The sequence below is a fragment of the Poecilia reticulata genome, chromosome 13 (genome assembly GCF_904066995.2).
Source record: "Poecilia reticulata chromosome 13, P_reticulata-male-v2, whole genome shotgun sequence".
Lineage (NCBI taxonomy): Eukaryota > Metazoa > Chordata > Actinopteri > Cyprinodontiformes > Poeciliidae > Poecilia > Poecilia reticulata.
In genome coordinates this window covers 7,501,330-7,518,195 of record NC_088842.1, presented here as the reverse complement: position 1 = coordinate 7,518,195, position 16,866 = coordinate 7,501,330, and the positions used below count along the sequence as shown (strand labels likewise).

At 37.6% G+C, this 16,866-nt stretch overlaps 2 protein-coding genes across 4 annotated transcripts in view; one reads left to right on the top strand and one right to left on the bottom strand.

Moving 5' to 3' along the window:
- Nucleotides 1-9,259, bottom strand: part of dixdc1a (DIX domain containing 1a) — a 31,231-nt gene extending 21,972 nt beyond the window's left edge. The window contains exon 1 of the mRNA XM_081614932.1: nucleotides 9,242-9,259. The gene's annotated coding sequence lies outside the window, so the exon portion shown is untranslated. The remainder of the gene's footprint in view (nucleotides 1-9,241) is intronic.
- nkapd1 (NKAP domain containing 1) lies at nucleotides 15-6,782 on the top strand. 3 transcript variants are annotated; one of them, XM_008424965.3, is made up of 6 exons: nucleotides 15-159; nucleotides 404-480; nucleotides 2,656-2,744; nucleotides 3,351-3,491; nucleotides 3,608-3,661; nucleotides 5,911-6,782. In XM_008424965.3, the coding sequence occupies exons 2-6, from the start codon at nucleotides 412-414 to the stop codon at nucleotides 6,344-6,346; spliced, it is 789 nt and encodes a 262-aa protein (XP_008423187.1). In that variant the 5' UTR covers nucleotides 15-159; nucleotides 404-411; the 3' UTR covers nucleotides 6,347-6,782. The 3 variants fall into 3 exon arrangements, with proteins under 3 accessions (XP_008423187.1, XP_008423186.1, XP_081471064.1); XM_008424964.3 differs by having other exon boundaries at nucleotides 36-159; nucleotides 364-480; XM_081614938.1 differs by lacking the exon at nucleotides 15-159 and adding an exon at nucleotides 180-280.
- Nucleotides 9,260-16,866: the final 7,607 nt, after the last annotated feature.

Genomic DNA, 16,866 nt, shown 5'->3' with positions numbered 1-16,866 from the left:
CAACTTGCCATAGAACAAGATTCAGCCGTGTAACGTCATTACTGTCGATAGGCCGTTTGTCCAATCAGCGTTCAGTTTGTCCCGACGTCCTGTGACACTGCGGAAGTGAAGACTTTAGGCTGTGTTTTCTTCCTTTCGAATTCTCCTGGCTTCTGACAGGTACAATTTGTACATTTTTATGGTACATTGGGGAAGTTTTAGTAGCTCAATGAATGAATGTTGTAAACTTTGCACTCTTTTATTCAGCATTGTTAGCTTAAATGCAGAGCAGCTAACACAGGTGACTGTTCGAATAGTTGCTGATGGAGAAAGTCTGTTTCTCCCCGGTTTTTTATACCTATTTTTGATCTTTATTCTGAATAGCTATTTCGTTTGTGTTTGATGGACGTGGGTCTCTCGTCAGGTGTCGCCATGGCAAAGCAGCCGCTTGGGAAGACGCTGCTGAGGAATGTAATCCGACACACAGATGCCCACAACAAGGTGCGTGTGGCTTCCTATGTTTGTGTTAGGAGGCGATTAACTTAATAAAAACTACTTTCACTGGTGCTTCCTTTACGTAATTTTCCATGGCAACAATATATGTTTATACTCTACTTTCTCTTAAAGTTTGTCAAAATATCAGGTGATACGAACATCAAAGAAAAAAAAAGTATAAGCTGTATGTTAATCGGCGTCAGTGCACAGATCACAGTAAAAGAGATCTGACACTCGGTAAAGCAAGGGGTTGACACATTGGGGTTGGTGCGTTTTAAAACAGCAGGAGGCTGAAAAGTTTTTCTTTTTCCTAATTGTTGTTTGAAGTATAGTCAAGCTGGTAGGAGGCTCTAAACTCCATCTTTCCCGTAGTATACATAAGCGTGTAATTATCGAGGTAGCAAGGGATGTTTTAAGTGAAGTGCACATTTAAGAGTAGCTTCTATAAATGGATGTAAAACTTTAATAAAATTTATGACAGCATGTCAACTTTTAACTGTAGTTGATAAATTAAATCACGATGGTATCTATTTTGTTACGCAAAAAAAAAAAAAAAAAAAAAGTTTGACACATTATGCTAACGCTGGAGCAGCTATTAGTGATGTACTCCACAAATCTCTCTTTTTTGGAAGAACGGTTAAAAGAGATGGTTTGTTTAAAGGTAAAACGTAAGAAATGAGGGGGACTTCAGCCCAAAAAGGACCCTAAACATACAGAAAGAACTACACTGGAATGGATCAAAGCATGCTCTCGAGTCAAAGTTTAGTTCTTAGATGAACTGCAGCAATAGGTATTGAATTGGTGGGTTGGGATAAAAAAAATGCATGCAACATGTTTCAGATTTTTTTTTTTTAAATCTTAAAGAGTAAAATCTAATTATTTTTCTTTTTCACACCTTTGTTTTAGTCTATCAAATAAAATCCATGCATAAGAAAAGTCTTAAATTAATGTATCTAAAAATAAAGCTTAAAATTTCTTAAATTCTTAAAAATAATAATAATTTGGCCTTAAATATGTTAATCACAAGTCTTAAGTTTTGTCAGTAACAAACTGCTAAAATGTCCTTGCTATCTAGCTAGTTAGCTGTGGGTATGTGCAAATTTGCAGGGCGATGTTCATCTTCACCACTGGTTCACTTTCATTGCCAACTCATACTATGCAATATCTATTCTGTGAAAAAAACATCTTGGCACTACAGGGTTAAAACCCCAGAAATGTCACAGTTTTGTTCCTCTGGCTCCCCCAAAATACAGTCGACGCAGCTACTACTGCTAATCTAAGAGCAACCTTTGGTGCGACACAAACTGTTGGACATTTTTTCCTTTGGTCATTTCTGTCATGATGCGGATCTTAAATTTTAATTGGTGAAACATGCAGAAAACCTGCCCTTAAGTACATAGTAGTTTGTGGCTGTAATGTAAAAAAGTTCAAGTAGAAAAATTTTTTGCAAGGCACCTAGAGCTGAAGGTAAGATAAAGCTCCTACATGATTAATATCCCCAAAGTATGTCAAATAACTGTAGGCTCTGTAGAAGAAAAATACATTTCAGCCAGTGATGGAGTTATTTTTTTGTTTTCAGAAAGAAAAGAAAAAATCTGTGCCTTTAAAGCTAAGTAGTTCCCGACAGAGACTCATCAAAACCCACTTCATTTTTGAGTTTGCCCAACACAGTGGAGTGCACTGTTAAACAGTTGATATAAAAAGAAAACACTTTCAGGAATAATTTGGTGCAGGCTGGCAGGCGGATGGTGCTCCTGTGTGGCTGCGTCTGACAGGCTCTCATTTCCCAGCATGCAACTGCATATGATAAGAGAAGCTGCTTAGACAATGTGCGGCAGCTGTGCCAGCCGGTTTCACCTGGCACCGCTCTCCTCCTTCAGCTGAGTAAAACTGCAGCTCACTGCTGCACAATAGGGATTTCTTTTTTTTTCTTTTCTTTTTTTAATCCCTTAAAATAGAATTCATTGAGTTTCATGTTATGTCAGGGCTTAAACATTGGTTGTGCGTATTATCTGATAGAATTATGGTCAGGGCATTGAAAAGTACACATTTTTTTATTATAAGGCACAATAACTAAAATGAATATGTACGCAGTACGTAAAAGCTTCACAGTGTGTGTGTGTGAATGAACGCGCATCTGTCAGGTTTTTCCATGTACATATTGTTGTTGACTCTCCGCAGATCCAAGAGGAGATGGAGATGTGGAAGATGCGAGACTGGGAGATCCAGGCATCTGACCACAAACATTTGCCCAGCACAGACATTATGAGGTGGGAGCAAAAAACATCCCAGTTTAATTTGAGCCGGCCGAGCAAATGCCGCACAGATCCATGTTTTTCGGGTCATACATTTCTCCTACGCCGGCTGGAAATTGATGTTAGGTATTATTCCGTGCACGAATACCTCTCTCTTTTTGCAGGTCCCACAGTTTAAATCTTGATAAAAATGAGACTTTTTGTACTGGCACTGAAACAGGACTGCAACTAACAGTTATTTTAGTTATCAACTATTCTGATGATTAATCAATCGGATAAGAAAATGGCACATTCTGCAATTTTTCATTTAAACACTTGAGCCTTTTTATACAATACTAGCATTATGTTAAAAGATAAAGAAATGATTTTTAAAATCATAAAATAAGGATCGTATTGCCTAAAAAGCAATAATATAATTCCTTTAATGTATATTTGATCATTTGTAGAAAAGGATGAATCCACAGCTAAGATCTCGATATAATAATAATAATAATAATAGGTTATTACCAAAGGATAGAGTACTCATACTTGAATATGGAATGTTGACTTAGAAATATAATAATCTTGGACAATTTTACTTCAGTTGCCCTTTTTGAATCATGAATATGGGTCATATTCCAGAGGAGGAATGCACTGCGATCGAGTGTCCGGCCATCCCAGAAACACGAGTGCCGGAAGAGAGCGAGCGTCGGAGCACGACGACAGAGAGGCTCGGTACTGGACACGCAGGCTCTACGAATTTGAGGCCGGCGATCCAGACAGGTAGACGTTGTGATGTTTCTCTGCGTTTTGATTTGTAGTTTTCTGCTTTTGTTATTTTGTCAGAGACACTCCAGAAGCGCCCGCGCTGTAATTGAACGCCGTGTTCCACTTCACAGGTGGGGGCACAGTGGCTTCAAGGAGCTCTATCCTGAGGAGTTTGACACTGACAGGTATGCAAAAAACAAAAGCCAAAACAACAGAAAAAAAAAAGAAGCCGGTTATGTAATTCTGTTTTGAATTGCATTCATGCAACTATCAGTGTTTTCAGGGCAAAAATCAATTTCCAGTTTTCTATTAAGTGCTTTCCCATTCTGACTTTGACAGATTGCTTTTCTTGTATTAAAGTATGGTTATAATGTAATTTTTTTTACCTTTGACCTATCATTTTATAACGGCCTTCCCTCATCACAAACATATCCGGAGTGTTGCTTTGATTCATTCATGCATGTTTGAGTAACTCTTCAATCTCCCATGGCAACCATTCAGGGGGTGCCTAAACACTTGTTCTCACAAAGCTCCACCCTGGAGCTCCAGTAAGAATGTTTGTAAACGGCATAATGAGAAGCATGTTTGTGATGACTTCCTGAAGGCGGACTGTCAGAAAGAGCAGGAGTTTCTTAAAGAGACAGAGGCCTAATTTCAAGGCATCAAATACAAAGTCAAATTTCTTTTAAGCCATGTTTGATATGTATACATAGGGTTTTTATGACAAATCAAGGTCACATAGTTACTTAATTGTGCTATAGAATTGCACTATATGCCTGGAAAATACATAATTCCCCCTTTTTAAACTATTACTTTTTTACTGTAATGGCTTTTCTAACTGCAATAATTGAAAATGTCCAAATCATAGTCCTCCCCCAATTAAATTGTACATTAATTTCTAATAAGATGACCAATTCAATATGAATAGCATGCCAAAATGTCAGAACTAGAATGAAAATAATTTGCTTGGGAGTCACAGTATCTCCAGTAGCCAGGAAGCCTTTAAAATGAGCCTAATGAACAGGTGATTTAAAAACTGAATGCTCTCCATGATAATGTGCTGTTGTTCACTGAAAATTAAGGTATTTTGTCTAAAATTTCCCTGAATATGGTTTTACTAACTGTATTCATTTTTCAGTTTCTGAAAAAAGATACTAGAAGCAAATAATAAGTCCTCTGTTGGCCCAGCCCTTCAGTTAGCCTCAGTTAGATTGGGATTAAATCCAGATCATATCGGCACAATTTTGTATTTTATTTCTTAATGTAAACTACCTGCGATGAAGTGGCGACCTGTCCAGGGTGTACCTCCGTGATAGCTGGAGATGGGGACCAGCACCCATCCCAGCCCCAATGGGATAAGGGTGTAAGAAAATGGATGAATAGATGGATGTAAATACTTGTTTGGCATTTTAACCATGTCTTTAAAGATACATTCATCTTTTTACTGACCAAATCCAACAAATTTGATGTTATATTGTTTGCCAACAGATACCTTGCCTATTTCCTTCCATCTTGCCCAGAAGAGGGTTATTGCTAACTGGTAACCTTTCTTCTATTATGTTATATATAATCTCATTTCTATTGGGAGTTTTTGAAACATATACTGTTCAACATATTCAGTTTGAGTCCCATGGCTGTATTTGTTTATGTATCATCTGATTTAAAGAGTCACTGTTTATGGAGGTCTCATTGATTTGTTTATTCCTAAATATATCGTGATCAGAATCAAAGTTAATTTAAAAATTATTATACTTAGAATCCGATTGTAACATAACAGTTAGGTTATTAATTTAACTAAAACCTGACATAGATCAAAGTAGCACCAAAAATGACAGTGGGCATTTTATTTCTGTCTTTTATATTAAAGCGACAGTGTAATGTATTTTTCCAAGCACATTCTGTCTTTTTATAGCACAAATAAGTAACTATGTTACTGCAGCTCAGAGTAGAAGCTGCGTCTTGAAGGCGGGGCTACGTCCACCCAGCTGTTTTACGCAGTTGAATGGTTGTTATGGGAGATGAGAGGATTTCTCAAACATGCATAAAATAATCAAAGCAACACTCCAGGTATGTTTCGATGAGGGAAAAACTTTATGTAAAGTAAAAAAAAAGTCAATTTCGCATAATACTGCCCCTTTAAATCTAACCATCAAAACCAAAACAACCATCAGCACATTGTAAAAATAACTTCAATATGTGGGGCCAATTTAGTGGGAATACTTTGTTCTCAAATCCATCAAAATCAATTTCTTAAGTAGAGATGGACTGATTGGACTTCTCCAAAGCAATTAGTTTGACTCAACACAGAGCATTATTGTAATATAGAAAATATTGATTATTTTAACTAAAAAATTACATTTACTGAAAGCAAACAATGTGTTTATGTTGCTGTGCTTTGACTAGTTTAACATTGTTCACTTTTTTTTTTTTGCAGTGACAAAAGTGTAACCATAAAGAACAGACGCCACAAAATGAAGAAATCCAAGTCTGACACAGAAGCATGTCTGTCAAAGAGGTCCAAAAAATCATCCCGAAGGAAGAAAAAGAAAAAGAAGAAGAAAGCCAAGTCTTCGAGCGATGACAGTGGTACGGACGACAGAAGTGACACGAAAGACAAGCAAAGGAAAAAAAATAGAGGCAAAGGTCGACACAAAAACAAGAAAAGTGTGAAAACCCAAAGGAGAGACGAGGACAGCAGCTCAGAAGAAAGCAACAGCGGAGGAAAAAAGGAGAGACGGACTAACAGTCGCAAAAAGCGAAAGCGCGACTCCCTCAAGGACTCGGACTCAGAATTGGACTTGAAAAAGAAGAGGAGGAAAAACTGGAAGGAAGCGGGTGAGGAGAGCTCCAATGATGGCTCAAATGACTGAGACGCAAACACACGTAGAGCTAACGACTAGGAGATCACTGTTTTGAGTTCACGAGGGAGGCCTCAACCGTGGGGTCGTGTTGTGTTTTTACAGTGCACCAACAACCATTGCTGATGGTCCTTAGTCTGCCCCTTTTTAGGATACATATCTGAGCTCACTTAGCAGGCTGCATGAAAAACAATGGAGCAGTTTCCACCGCCTAACGCATCGGGAATCCTACAAGACACAGCCTCATTGATCACCTGTTTCCTGCGTCACCTCAGGTTTTGGTCCTAAAATTGTGACTTTTTTTAAAGTGTATTTAATAGAGTGAAATTATGCAAGTTCAATCAAGTGAGACAAATTGTGTTTTTCTACAAGAGCTTTTTAGGTTTATACATTTTATACATTTGTTGCTGAAATATTGCCATATCTAAAATAAACTTCTATTTTGCAATTGTTTTAAATTTTTCTAGAAAAATTTTAAACAAATTTTTAGTATTTGTAAAGGAGTATTTGTAAAGATGATTCCTAGTGATATTCGACAATTTTTTACTCCAGTCTGTAGTTTTTATATAAGTATGGAAAAAAAAGATCAGTTTATAGTGGACTGTTTTAATTTTAAAAATTCTAGATGGCATGGGGATAAAGTAAATAGAGCTAAAAACATGTTGCATGCAATCCTAAACCGATGGAAATTAAAATGCGTTTGGAATGTGCTTAAAGCCGAGGTACATAACTTTCATAAAGAATGAATTTTGCTTAATTGTTCAAACTGTCAACATATCATAATCTTATTAGACGTTTAATATGTGAAAAGATTGACTTCCTTCAATTCCCCTCTGTGCTAATATTGCCCTCTGAAGAAATTTATCAGACCAGTGCAAAAACAACCAATCAGAGCGGGGAGGAGGGTTTTAGCGCTGTCAGTCACCTTATGTACTTGCTGCTAAATGTGCTAATGGTGGATAAGTAACTTACTATTACAGAAAAACCGTTTATCCTCCATCATCACTGGCCATGCTAACTAGACCTAGCATTTGTAACAGGCTCTGCCATAGGCGTAGGAAGCAGGGGGGACGGGGGGGGACATGTCCCCCCCAATATTGGAGACAGTCACATTCGTCCCCCCCAATAATTTCACCGCAGTTGCGAAGAATTTTAAAATCTTCCACTCGCATGCTTTTATTTTGAAGGCGCTAACAGCGCATTCAGCAGAGCGCTTCCTCCCCCTGCCCCCTCTTAACGGCTCAGAGTAAAGGCAGCAGCAGACGATCTGTCAGGAATGTTGCCATAAATATCGCTCGTTTATAACATGTTGTCAGTTTACTTTTATATATAGAACTAAATCTTTTTGGTGAAGCGGTTTTATTTCTGGGATCGTCACATGTTCAAAATTTTACTGCCGTTTAAAAGTTAGCTAGTCTAGTCACAATGATTTAGAATGAGACTGAAACAGCAGCGAAATGAGCCTTTTTATTATTTAAAGTGAGCAACACCTGATCATACTGACCACTTAATATGTATTTATATATTATTATATTATTCAGATATTTAGGAGAACAGCAGTGCTAGAATGATGAAGAAAGGTGAAGAAGCTCTGGTGAGGTCTTCATTTAGTTTATTGAAATATGTATGAACTGTTTTTAATTTTTAAATAAACTAAACTATTTTATTATGAGAGGAGCAGGTCAGGGAAGACATAGGAGAGTCAGGTGGAGTTTCAGAGTGTGACGATATAAAAATTATATTAATTTCAATAAAGCCAGAAAGGAGAACAGGTGAAGACTGATGTCAGGTTGATTTATTTCAACGTTTCAATATTTTGTTCTTTATTTCCACACTATAAGGGTAACGGTTAGGAGGCAATAAGAAAAGTGCTTGAGGAGAAGTTTAAAAATGAATGTGAAAATTTTTGCTACACAGTAAATAGAGTTGAGATGTATAATAATGTATACAGAGCTGGAAGTGAGACTGAGTTAACAGCGAGGAGCTAAAGGTCTGTTAGACGTGAAAAGTATAATTTTTATTTATTTTGTAGATCAAACTGTTGCACTGATGTAGAGAGATGTTCAAGAAGAACACAACTTGTTTTTTAGATTTTATTCTTGTTGGTCAAACTGATGTATTGAGTTTAAAACTGCTGAGTTCTATTTTATGAGCCGTTTTCTACTTTGGTTTTAGAAAGAGGTAGAACCAGTTCAATTACCAGTCAATTTATATAAATGCATTTTGACCAATAATCAAATGTCTTTTGACCAATAAGATCAGAATCTGGTAGCTTGTCTGTGCTACCAGAGTATTTATCTTGCTAGTTGTGAGGCAAATTCTAAAGTGAGTGTTCATCCTGGAATGAAGGTCATTATACTATGCATAACTTTAATCTGATTATTGGATTCTAAATAATAACATGTTAGAATGCTTGTTACTGAAACAAGGGCCAGATTAGAGTAACGCATTACTGACGTGTTAATGGCATAATTGTTTGACATTTCTGCTCAAGCCATTTACTGATCTGTCAGGTTTCCGATATGCGTCCCCCCCAATGACAGACTCGTTCCTACGCCCTTGGGCTCTGCTATCAGGCAGAAGCTGTAGCTTGGCAAAAACAAGAAGGGATTTATGGGTTAAGATCCTCCCCCTGACTCTGATTGGTTGTTTCTAGTTAGCGCTACTCCAGATTATTTGTCACATGGTGATGTCATTGACATGGTGATAGTTTAAACAAACTAACTTTTTACAGTTGCATGTTCGCTACAACAGTCTCGAACGCGCAGAGCCCTTTAGACTTAGCAAAAATAAACTGAATGTAAAGAACAGTTTTTAATTAGTGGGATCACTAAAGAATTGAAAACATAAAAGTCGGCAATATTCCCAATAAACGCCCGTTTCAGGTCTGATCCTTTAGGAACTCACCACCATTCCTCGCTCCAGTGTGGCTGGTTTATATGAGGTCCTAATGACTTTCGGAACGAAGGTGAGAATCCACGCCTTTCTCGGAAATGCAGCGAAATCCAAACAGTTGAGGATAGGTGCAGCCACGCTATCCTCCAGCACCCAGCTCACGGCTCGTCCCTTCCTCTGTCTGTCTTTGCGCCAGTGCACAGCAAAGTTGTTGTACTTTTTACCAGTCTTACTACAAAACGTCCATCCAAAGAGCTTCCCCATTAACTGTTGCCCTTTCCTCCATTTCTACTTCCGCCTAGTTTGCCTTAGGCAAAGTGTTGCTAATTGTTGTTTACGTCCGGAAAGTTCGCGCATGCGCACAATGCTGGAGGGTTAAAAAATATTAACGTACTGGTGAGCGATAGCCTCGCTTCCGCGGTAAAACAATTCTGATAAACATGCAAGCATTTTCCACACAAAGTCAAGCTGGCATAGCGGACCTCATAGCCCTCCCAATTAAATTTTTTTTCTTAACTTTTTTCCTGACCTGTGAAATGTGACACGCTTGGACCTTGTTATCTAGACGTGTTGACATTTAGCAAAGCACTACCTCCATTTTTTTCTTTTTACATAGCAGTGTATTGTGTGTGTGGCCCAAGACAGCATATGGCTATTGATTTTAAATAGGTATACATGATGTTCCAGCTGTGTCTGTGCACATGTGACAAAGTCTGCCTCCTTTTCAAAAATAGGGGACAGAATTTAACGCTTGAATATGTTGATTTTTACGTCAGACACAATCCTGTTAAAAGAATTACTAGTACTTCTCAAAAAACTAGTGCAATGCATCAAAAGGTGAATCACTCGTAAGTAGGTTCATAATTAAAACACTTACTCTAATGCAAAATAAATGCCACCCATTTGTAATGTCTTGAAGATAATTTTACTTGGCAAATGTCAATGCTAATAACATTTGTAAAACTTTCAGTAACAAAATAGAAATGTCAGAGCTGGATGACTCAGAGATGACATATAAATTGGTATTTAGATATGTTGAGCAACCTAAATATGGAAAAATGACAACTTTATCTTGAGCAGAAAGGTAAGCTCTACTGCAGATTTGAAGCTATAATCTGATACTTAAACATATAAAAATGAAAAGGGTGAAGAAAAGCACTACCTCCAGCTTATCTCTTAAAAAAAAAAAAAAAAACCCTGATCCGGTTTGGAGCCAAACAACAGAGATGTATTGACAGCAGGAAATGATTTGATAACTGAATGAGTGCTTCTCACTTCCAGCGCTTTGAAATAACCTTTCAACATTATGCTGTGACATGTTCCGATAAAACATCTTGTGATTCTTTTCAATTGTTAAGTGGGGGGGAATGCAGGGCAATTTCCTATACAAAAGGTCTGAAGGATCAAATACTGACAATCTCACCTCAGTTGGAAAACACATTATTTATGATTCAATTCAGAGCCGTGTTGGGAAATTAGGGAGAAAATGGAGTCCACTTTTATAAAAAAATTTTTAAAAAAGGACAATTTGCCAACAGCTTATTTTCATCAGTAACGGAGGAGAATAAGAATAATCCTTGGTTTCTTTTTTAGGACGATTGCCAAACTTACACAGAATCACAGTTCTGCTGAGTCGAGCTTTCCCTCGGCTCTCGGCAGTAATGACTCGGTGGAGTTCTTTATAAATAAAACCGGTTGAATCACTGGCCTCCTCCCGAATGTGATTATTCATTCTCAGTAAATGAGTCAGCATTGAATGTAACCGTAGAGCCCAATCTGTTCTGATTCAGTCGAACTTTCCAAGTTATCAAAAATATTCGCTTCTTCTAAACCTTCAGTTTGGATGTTAGACACAATGTTTTCCCTTAATTACCATCTCCAGCTTAGATGTGAATAATCTATCCTTGGTAAACAAATGTGTACCACAGGTTCGTAAGTGAGATTTGATAAGTTGCAGATATATCGCTATTATTCCTTTCTGATATAACATTCTTGAAAAAAATAGTTGCTAATCAAGTGTGTGAGCATCTAGCCAATAACAACCCTTCTGAAAGGTTTCACTCAGGTTTCAGAGCTCATCATAGCACTGAAAAAAGAACGGATGAAAACTACAAATTATATTATCTTGGCCTCAGAAAACAGACTGTTCTTGTTTTATTAGACCTTCTTTTTTTTGTTAACAAAATCAATCACAATATTCTCTTAGAAAGATCGGAACATGTGGGGATCAGAGGAACAGCACCAGGCTGCTTTAAATCTCATCTGTCCGACAGATTTAAATCTGTTCAGGTAACTGAGAAATCTTCACTCTCCAGGGTTACTTGTGGTGTACCACAGGGCATAGGCTCAGAGCCAATTCTCCTTATATATACACTGCTCAAAAAAATAAAGGGAACACTCAAATAACACATGCTAGATCTGAATGAATGAAATATAATTGCCAATAATTTCCATCTGTTGTCTATTCCATTTGCACAACAGCAGGTGAAATTGTCAATCAGTGTTGCTTCCTAAGTGGACAGTTTGATTTCACAGAAGTTTGATTTACTTGGAGTTATATTGTGTTGTTTAAGTGTTCCCTTTATTTTTTGAGCAGTATATATATATAAATAATTTGTCAATTGTTGTCAATTTGTCAATTTTCAACGTTGTGCTGGTTACACTTAGTTATCTTTACCATAAAGATTAGGTAAATTATGGGCATGTCCTGAAGACATAAAAACCTGAATGATTTAAAATTTCCGGCTTTTAAAATGAGACAAGAGTATTTGTCTTTTGACAAAAACCTTGAGAAAAGAGGCTTGTAAGTCAATCACTTCATCAGTATGACATTCAATTGGCCTTCAGTAAATTAAGTACAGAACCTCAGTGTTATTTTTAATGGGACATGTTCTTCAAATCCGATATGAACCAGATTTTCTTAATTCATCTCTGCTTAGGCTATCCTGACCTATCGCTGTAGCTATTCTGCTATAGGCTTAGTATGAATAAATAAATAAGAGTATAAGAAGGTTCAACTGAATTGAATAATCTGGTTTCATGATCAAAGTAAATACATTAATGATTTATAAAAAGCTCAACTGATGAGCAGCAGGTTGCCTAGCCTGTCAGGTGTTGCCGCCTTTGTAATTACTGAGAAAAAGAGCTCGTATCGCCATTAACAACCCTGAAAATATAGATTTTCTTTCCCTCCTCCACTGTTCTAACCTTATTAACATCATCCTCTGTGCAAGCTGGTAGCAAATAGCTAGCCCCATGGCATGTGGTTGTTTTGAGATAATCTAATGCCAATGGAAGTGTTTTGTAAACCAGTCTGAAATTGTGTTCACTGTAGAAGCCTGGAGCCCTTTGCTAAGTCTGTGTCAAAAGGCTAAACGTTCCCTCCAAGCAGAGGAAAACTACGAGATTTGCTTGTTTGTAGCTGACTGAATCCCTGAAATAGGAAAAAAGAAAAGCAAATGAAAGTCATGAAAACAGGCCGGCTTCTTCAAGAAAACCTTCACTGCAACCGCTTAAAGATGCTTAGCCAAAACCCACAGCTGAAGGTGTTTTACAGCTCCCAGCAAACATATGATCATTCACAGAAATTACAAGTTGTTTTTCACATAGCGTGATTCCAGGAGCCATTGGCTGCATTAACGATGACGCTTTTTGCAACAGTATTCCTAAAATCCCTTGGATTTTATCACATTACCGCCACAAACATCAACATTGTTGGTGTGACTTTACTTGCTAATCCTATACAGTAGCACAAAAGTATGAGCTGAAAGGAAAAAAATGAAAAAATAAATATATATATATATAATTTTTTTTCTTTTAAATGCTAAATTCTGCAAAGTGTAGCAATAATTTTGTTTTACTTAGCTGACTTTATCTTGACAACAATAATAATAATAGAAAATCCATTTTTATGTAATTTTATCTCAGTATGAAAACATTTCAGGTAAGGTGATCAATAATAAGCGACTGAGAGGCTCTGAAGAACTCTGGAGCAACTGCAGAGATAAAAGCCACAAAAATAACAGTAAATATGCCAGAGAAATGTAACCAAAACTAAACTTTTTGGCTAATTTCCTTCTACTCATGCTATGAGGTAAACTAACACTGATCATTCACTGATCTCAAAGTGACACTAATATTTTGGCTGAGTGGCTGAAGAATGTGAACAACTTTGATAAGGTAATGTATGTGCATATCCATAGCTATAAGAAACATTTTGGACAACTCAGTTTGTTGATTCAGTTAAATAAAAAAAGAGACATCAAGTACCTCTGTTTGCCTATGTGAAGTGTTGCTCCACCTTATGAAATGCCAAGTAGCAGACAATGTTTCCTCAGTTGTGCAGTCGGTGTTTCACTCTGATATTCCTCTGGGAATACTAAGGTCCAAGGTTTTAAATTCCCTAGTGGGCAAATGTTGCAACTCTGCCCTCCAGTGAGTTTACCTGTACTTATACTTCGCAGGCAAAAAGTGGGCTTTGTGTGTAGGGTAAGAGAAATTACTTTATTTCAAGGCTTTAAAGAAATACTCACTGAGGAATTGTCAGGACTTCTAGGTCGACTTACTGTAAAGAGGATGCTGATTTTATTTTCCCATTGGACTTTAAAAGGGTATTAATATGTTATGTATTTTCCAGACACAATCTGTTATTTTATAACACAGTCAAGTAACTGTGTTACGTTCAGTTGTTTTGAAAATGATGTAAATGAACATTACTTAAAAGAAACAAAACTTCCTATTTTGACACCTTGAAATCGGGCTTCTGTCTCTTTAAGAACCTCCTGGTCTTCTCGACGCTCCGCATTCAAAACGTCATCACAATGCTTCTCCTTATGGCGTTTATAACCATTCTTAGGAGCGTTGGAGAGAGAAGTAGATCGTATGTTGAGCTCAGCAGACTCGCAGCTCCACCAGGTGTTTGCTAATTGCTGCTGCCACTAGTCTGGAGGTGATGAGTGGGGAAGGAGCGGGGCGGGGGCGTAATGAGAGACGGAAGCTCGACTGAACAGTGCAGCTCGAAGGAGGAGCTTTGTGGAAATGGGCGGAGCTTTGTGAGAACACACGTTTAGGCATCTGCCCAGTGGCTGCTGCACGAGATTCAAGGATTCCTCAAACATGCATGAATGAATCAAAGCAACATTGGCACATTACAACGTGATATTAAGCTTAAACAAAGTTGACGTTACATAATAGCTCCCACTTTAAAAACTTTAGCCGTTCATGTTTTAACACAGCTTGTTTGCTGATTAACGATCTTGGCACAGAGACAATACTCGAACTCAACATGTGCTAAACCATGCCCAGACTGGGCTTTATGGGCATTATGTCTAATGCATCAGTATGCATTAGACATAAAATTGGATCTTGAGTGAAAAAAAAAAAATTGCCTTCTCACTGAATCCAGGCACCTTTTTTTCTCCCCCCCCCCCCTCCTACACTCCTACAGCCACTCAGAACTGCTGATGAAACACTTAACTCTAACCCTACTGTCTGCTAGTTTGGCTGTCCAAGCCAATTTTTCAGGACGGGTGAGATCTCTGCGTCCTCTTACCTAAGCAGATTCGGGGTTGAATAATGGTTACAGATCGGAACACACTGAAATACTTCCCCAGCTGGGAGAGACGGTCTGCTGCACAATTTCCAAGTCTTCGCTGTCAGCGAGCTAATGCCGAGATGGACTGGAGTTGCAAAGTTAGTGCGCAGGGGACTTGACAGCTAAAGCACTTTCACTCTGAAGGTTTAGTCTTCCTGTAAATCAGAAGGAGGGAAATTTCAGGGCTGCTTGAAATGCAAAATCTGCAAGGTGAAAACCGGCCGCGTGTGATGAGGGAAGATGAAGGATGACCCGGTTCTTACATTGAATCTACTCCATCACCGTGGATGCTAACTCCCTCCCCCTCCAAATCGAGTACAAAATGCGCTCCAGCTTTCTGCAAAATCTCATCGACATCTCGCTGTCCGAGCAGCCTGGCTTTTATCTTAATCTGTACAGCTTGGGTCAGAGGAATGGAGGCTGTTTTCTGCTGCAAACAAAAAAAATAAATACCATCATTTGTCATCGTTGTCATCATGCATCCCTGACTCTAAACAAACTAATACGATGTAAGACACAGCTAAATGTAGCAGAGAGAAAAATAGATGATCCTTTGTGTCTAAAAATACACAAAGTTTCAATCAGAGGTTTACATCCACAATCCAATTGTTATTTCAGCGTGGAATGGTCTTACAGAAACAAAATGATTTCTAAAAATAAAAATAAAAAAAAGAGATATGCATTCACATATTTGATCCACAAAGAGTCCAGATTATGCACCAAGGCTTTACTGTCATAGCAAGTAGCAGAGAAATCACAAACTTTTTGTTGCCATCTAACACTGTATTTATGCTTGACAGCTACGAAAAGCTTCCAAACTGAATTAGTAGAGTCCATTTAAATGTGTGATATTCCGGCACTTATTTGGCTTCTAGGCAAATAAGTACCTAGAAGCACTTATTTGCTTCTAGGCACTTTGGTATACTGGATACTTTGGTATCCAGGATACTTTGGTATCCAGTATACCACTTTGTATAAAGTATAAAGTATACCACTTTGGTATACTTTAACAAAGGTGTTAAAGTATACCAAAGTATACTGGAAGTCAGAACTCTGGAGAAGCATAAAGTTAGTCAGGTTTATCCTTTTCCAACCCAATTTAAATGTGCGTCATGTAGAATCATTGACTTGTCTTTTTTGTTGTTGTTATTGTTGACTTGAGCGATTTTGGAGGCACAGTGGCTTTCTAAAGTATACAAACACCCGCCACGATGCTAGCTTTTGTCATTTAAAAATGAAGCTTTGATGTGATGCAAATCCTGAAAAGCTTCTGGTTTAAAGGTATTGATTAAGAAGAAGCAGGGTGCAATTGGCTAAAATGTAACCAAATATCATTTGGGGAGTACGAATCTGTTTTTATTGCAGACGATGTATAATTAATTTTAAATTGTTAACTTCAATTCCAGCTATTAAAAATCTTTAACATTGTCATCTGATCAGTTCAGCCTGAAATAAGATCAGTGGAGAAAAAAAAAAATCTATAAACTGCAAATGAAGATGAGATTCATGCTTATAATGAGAGTGTCTAAACCTCTGCCCGGAATAGTACTTAAAATAGCATTCATTACCGTAGTTCTGTAGTTCACATTAATTTGGATTTTATAATTACATATCAAAGAGTAACAGAGAGGCAGTGACACGGGGTCTGCAGAGGCAGGTGAGTAAAATACTAACAATGATGACAGGAAATTCCTTTTTCCACTTGACTTCTCTTTTCGATAATTGTGTGTGTTTTATTGATAATATCAACATATCTAAGGTCAAAATAGCTGTTGAAGTCCAGGAGAAGACCGGAGTGAATAAGTGCAGTGCTGCGCCTCACCTCTGGTGATGCAGTTGAAGTAAAACCGTTCAAAGTCACTTTTCTCCCTGGTGGTCATTTTCATTGAAGCTCCCAGATTTTTAAAAATGAAATTAAAATGGACTTTTTTCCCTTTGTTTTCAGCTGAATGATATTACAGAAGCACGTTGCATTGACCAAAGCGAACCCCCTCAGAAAAATAAAATACTCAAACTATAATTAAAAAAAATAATAATAATAATC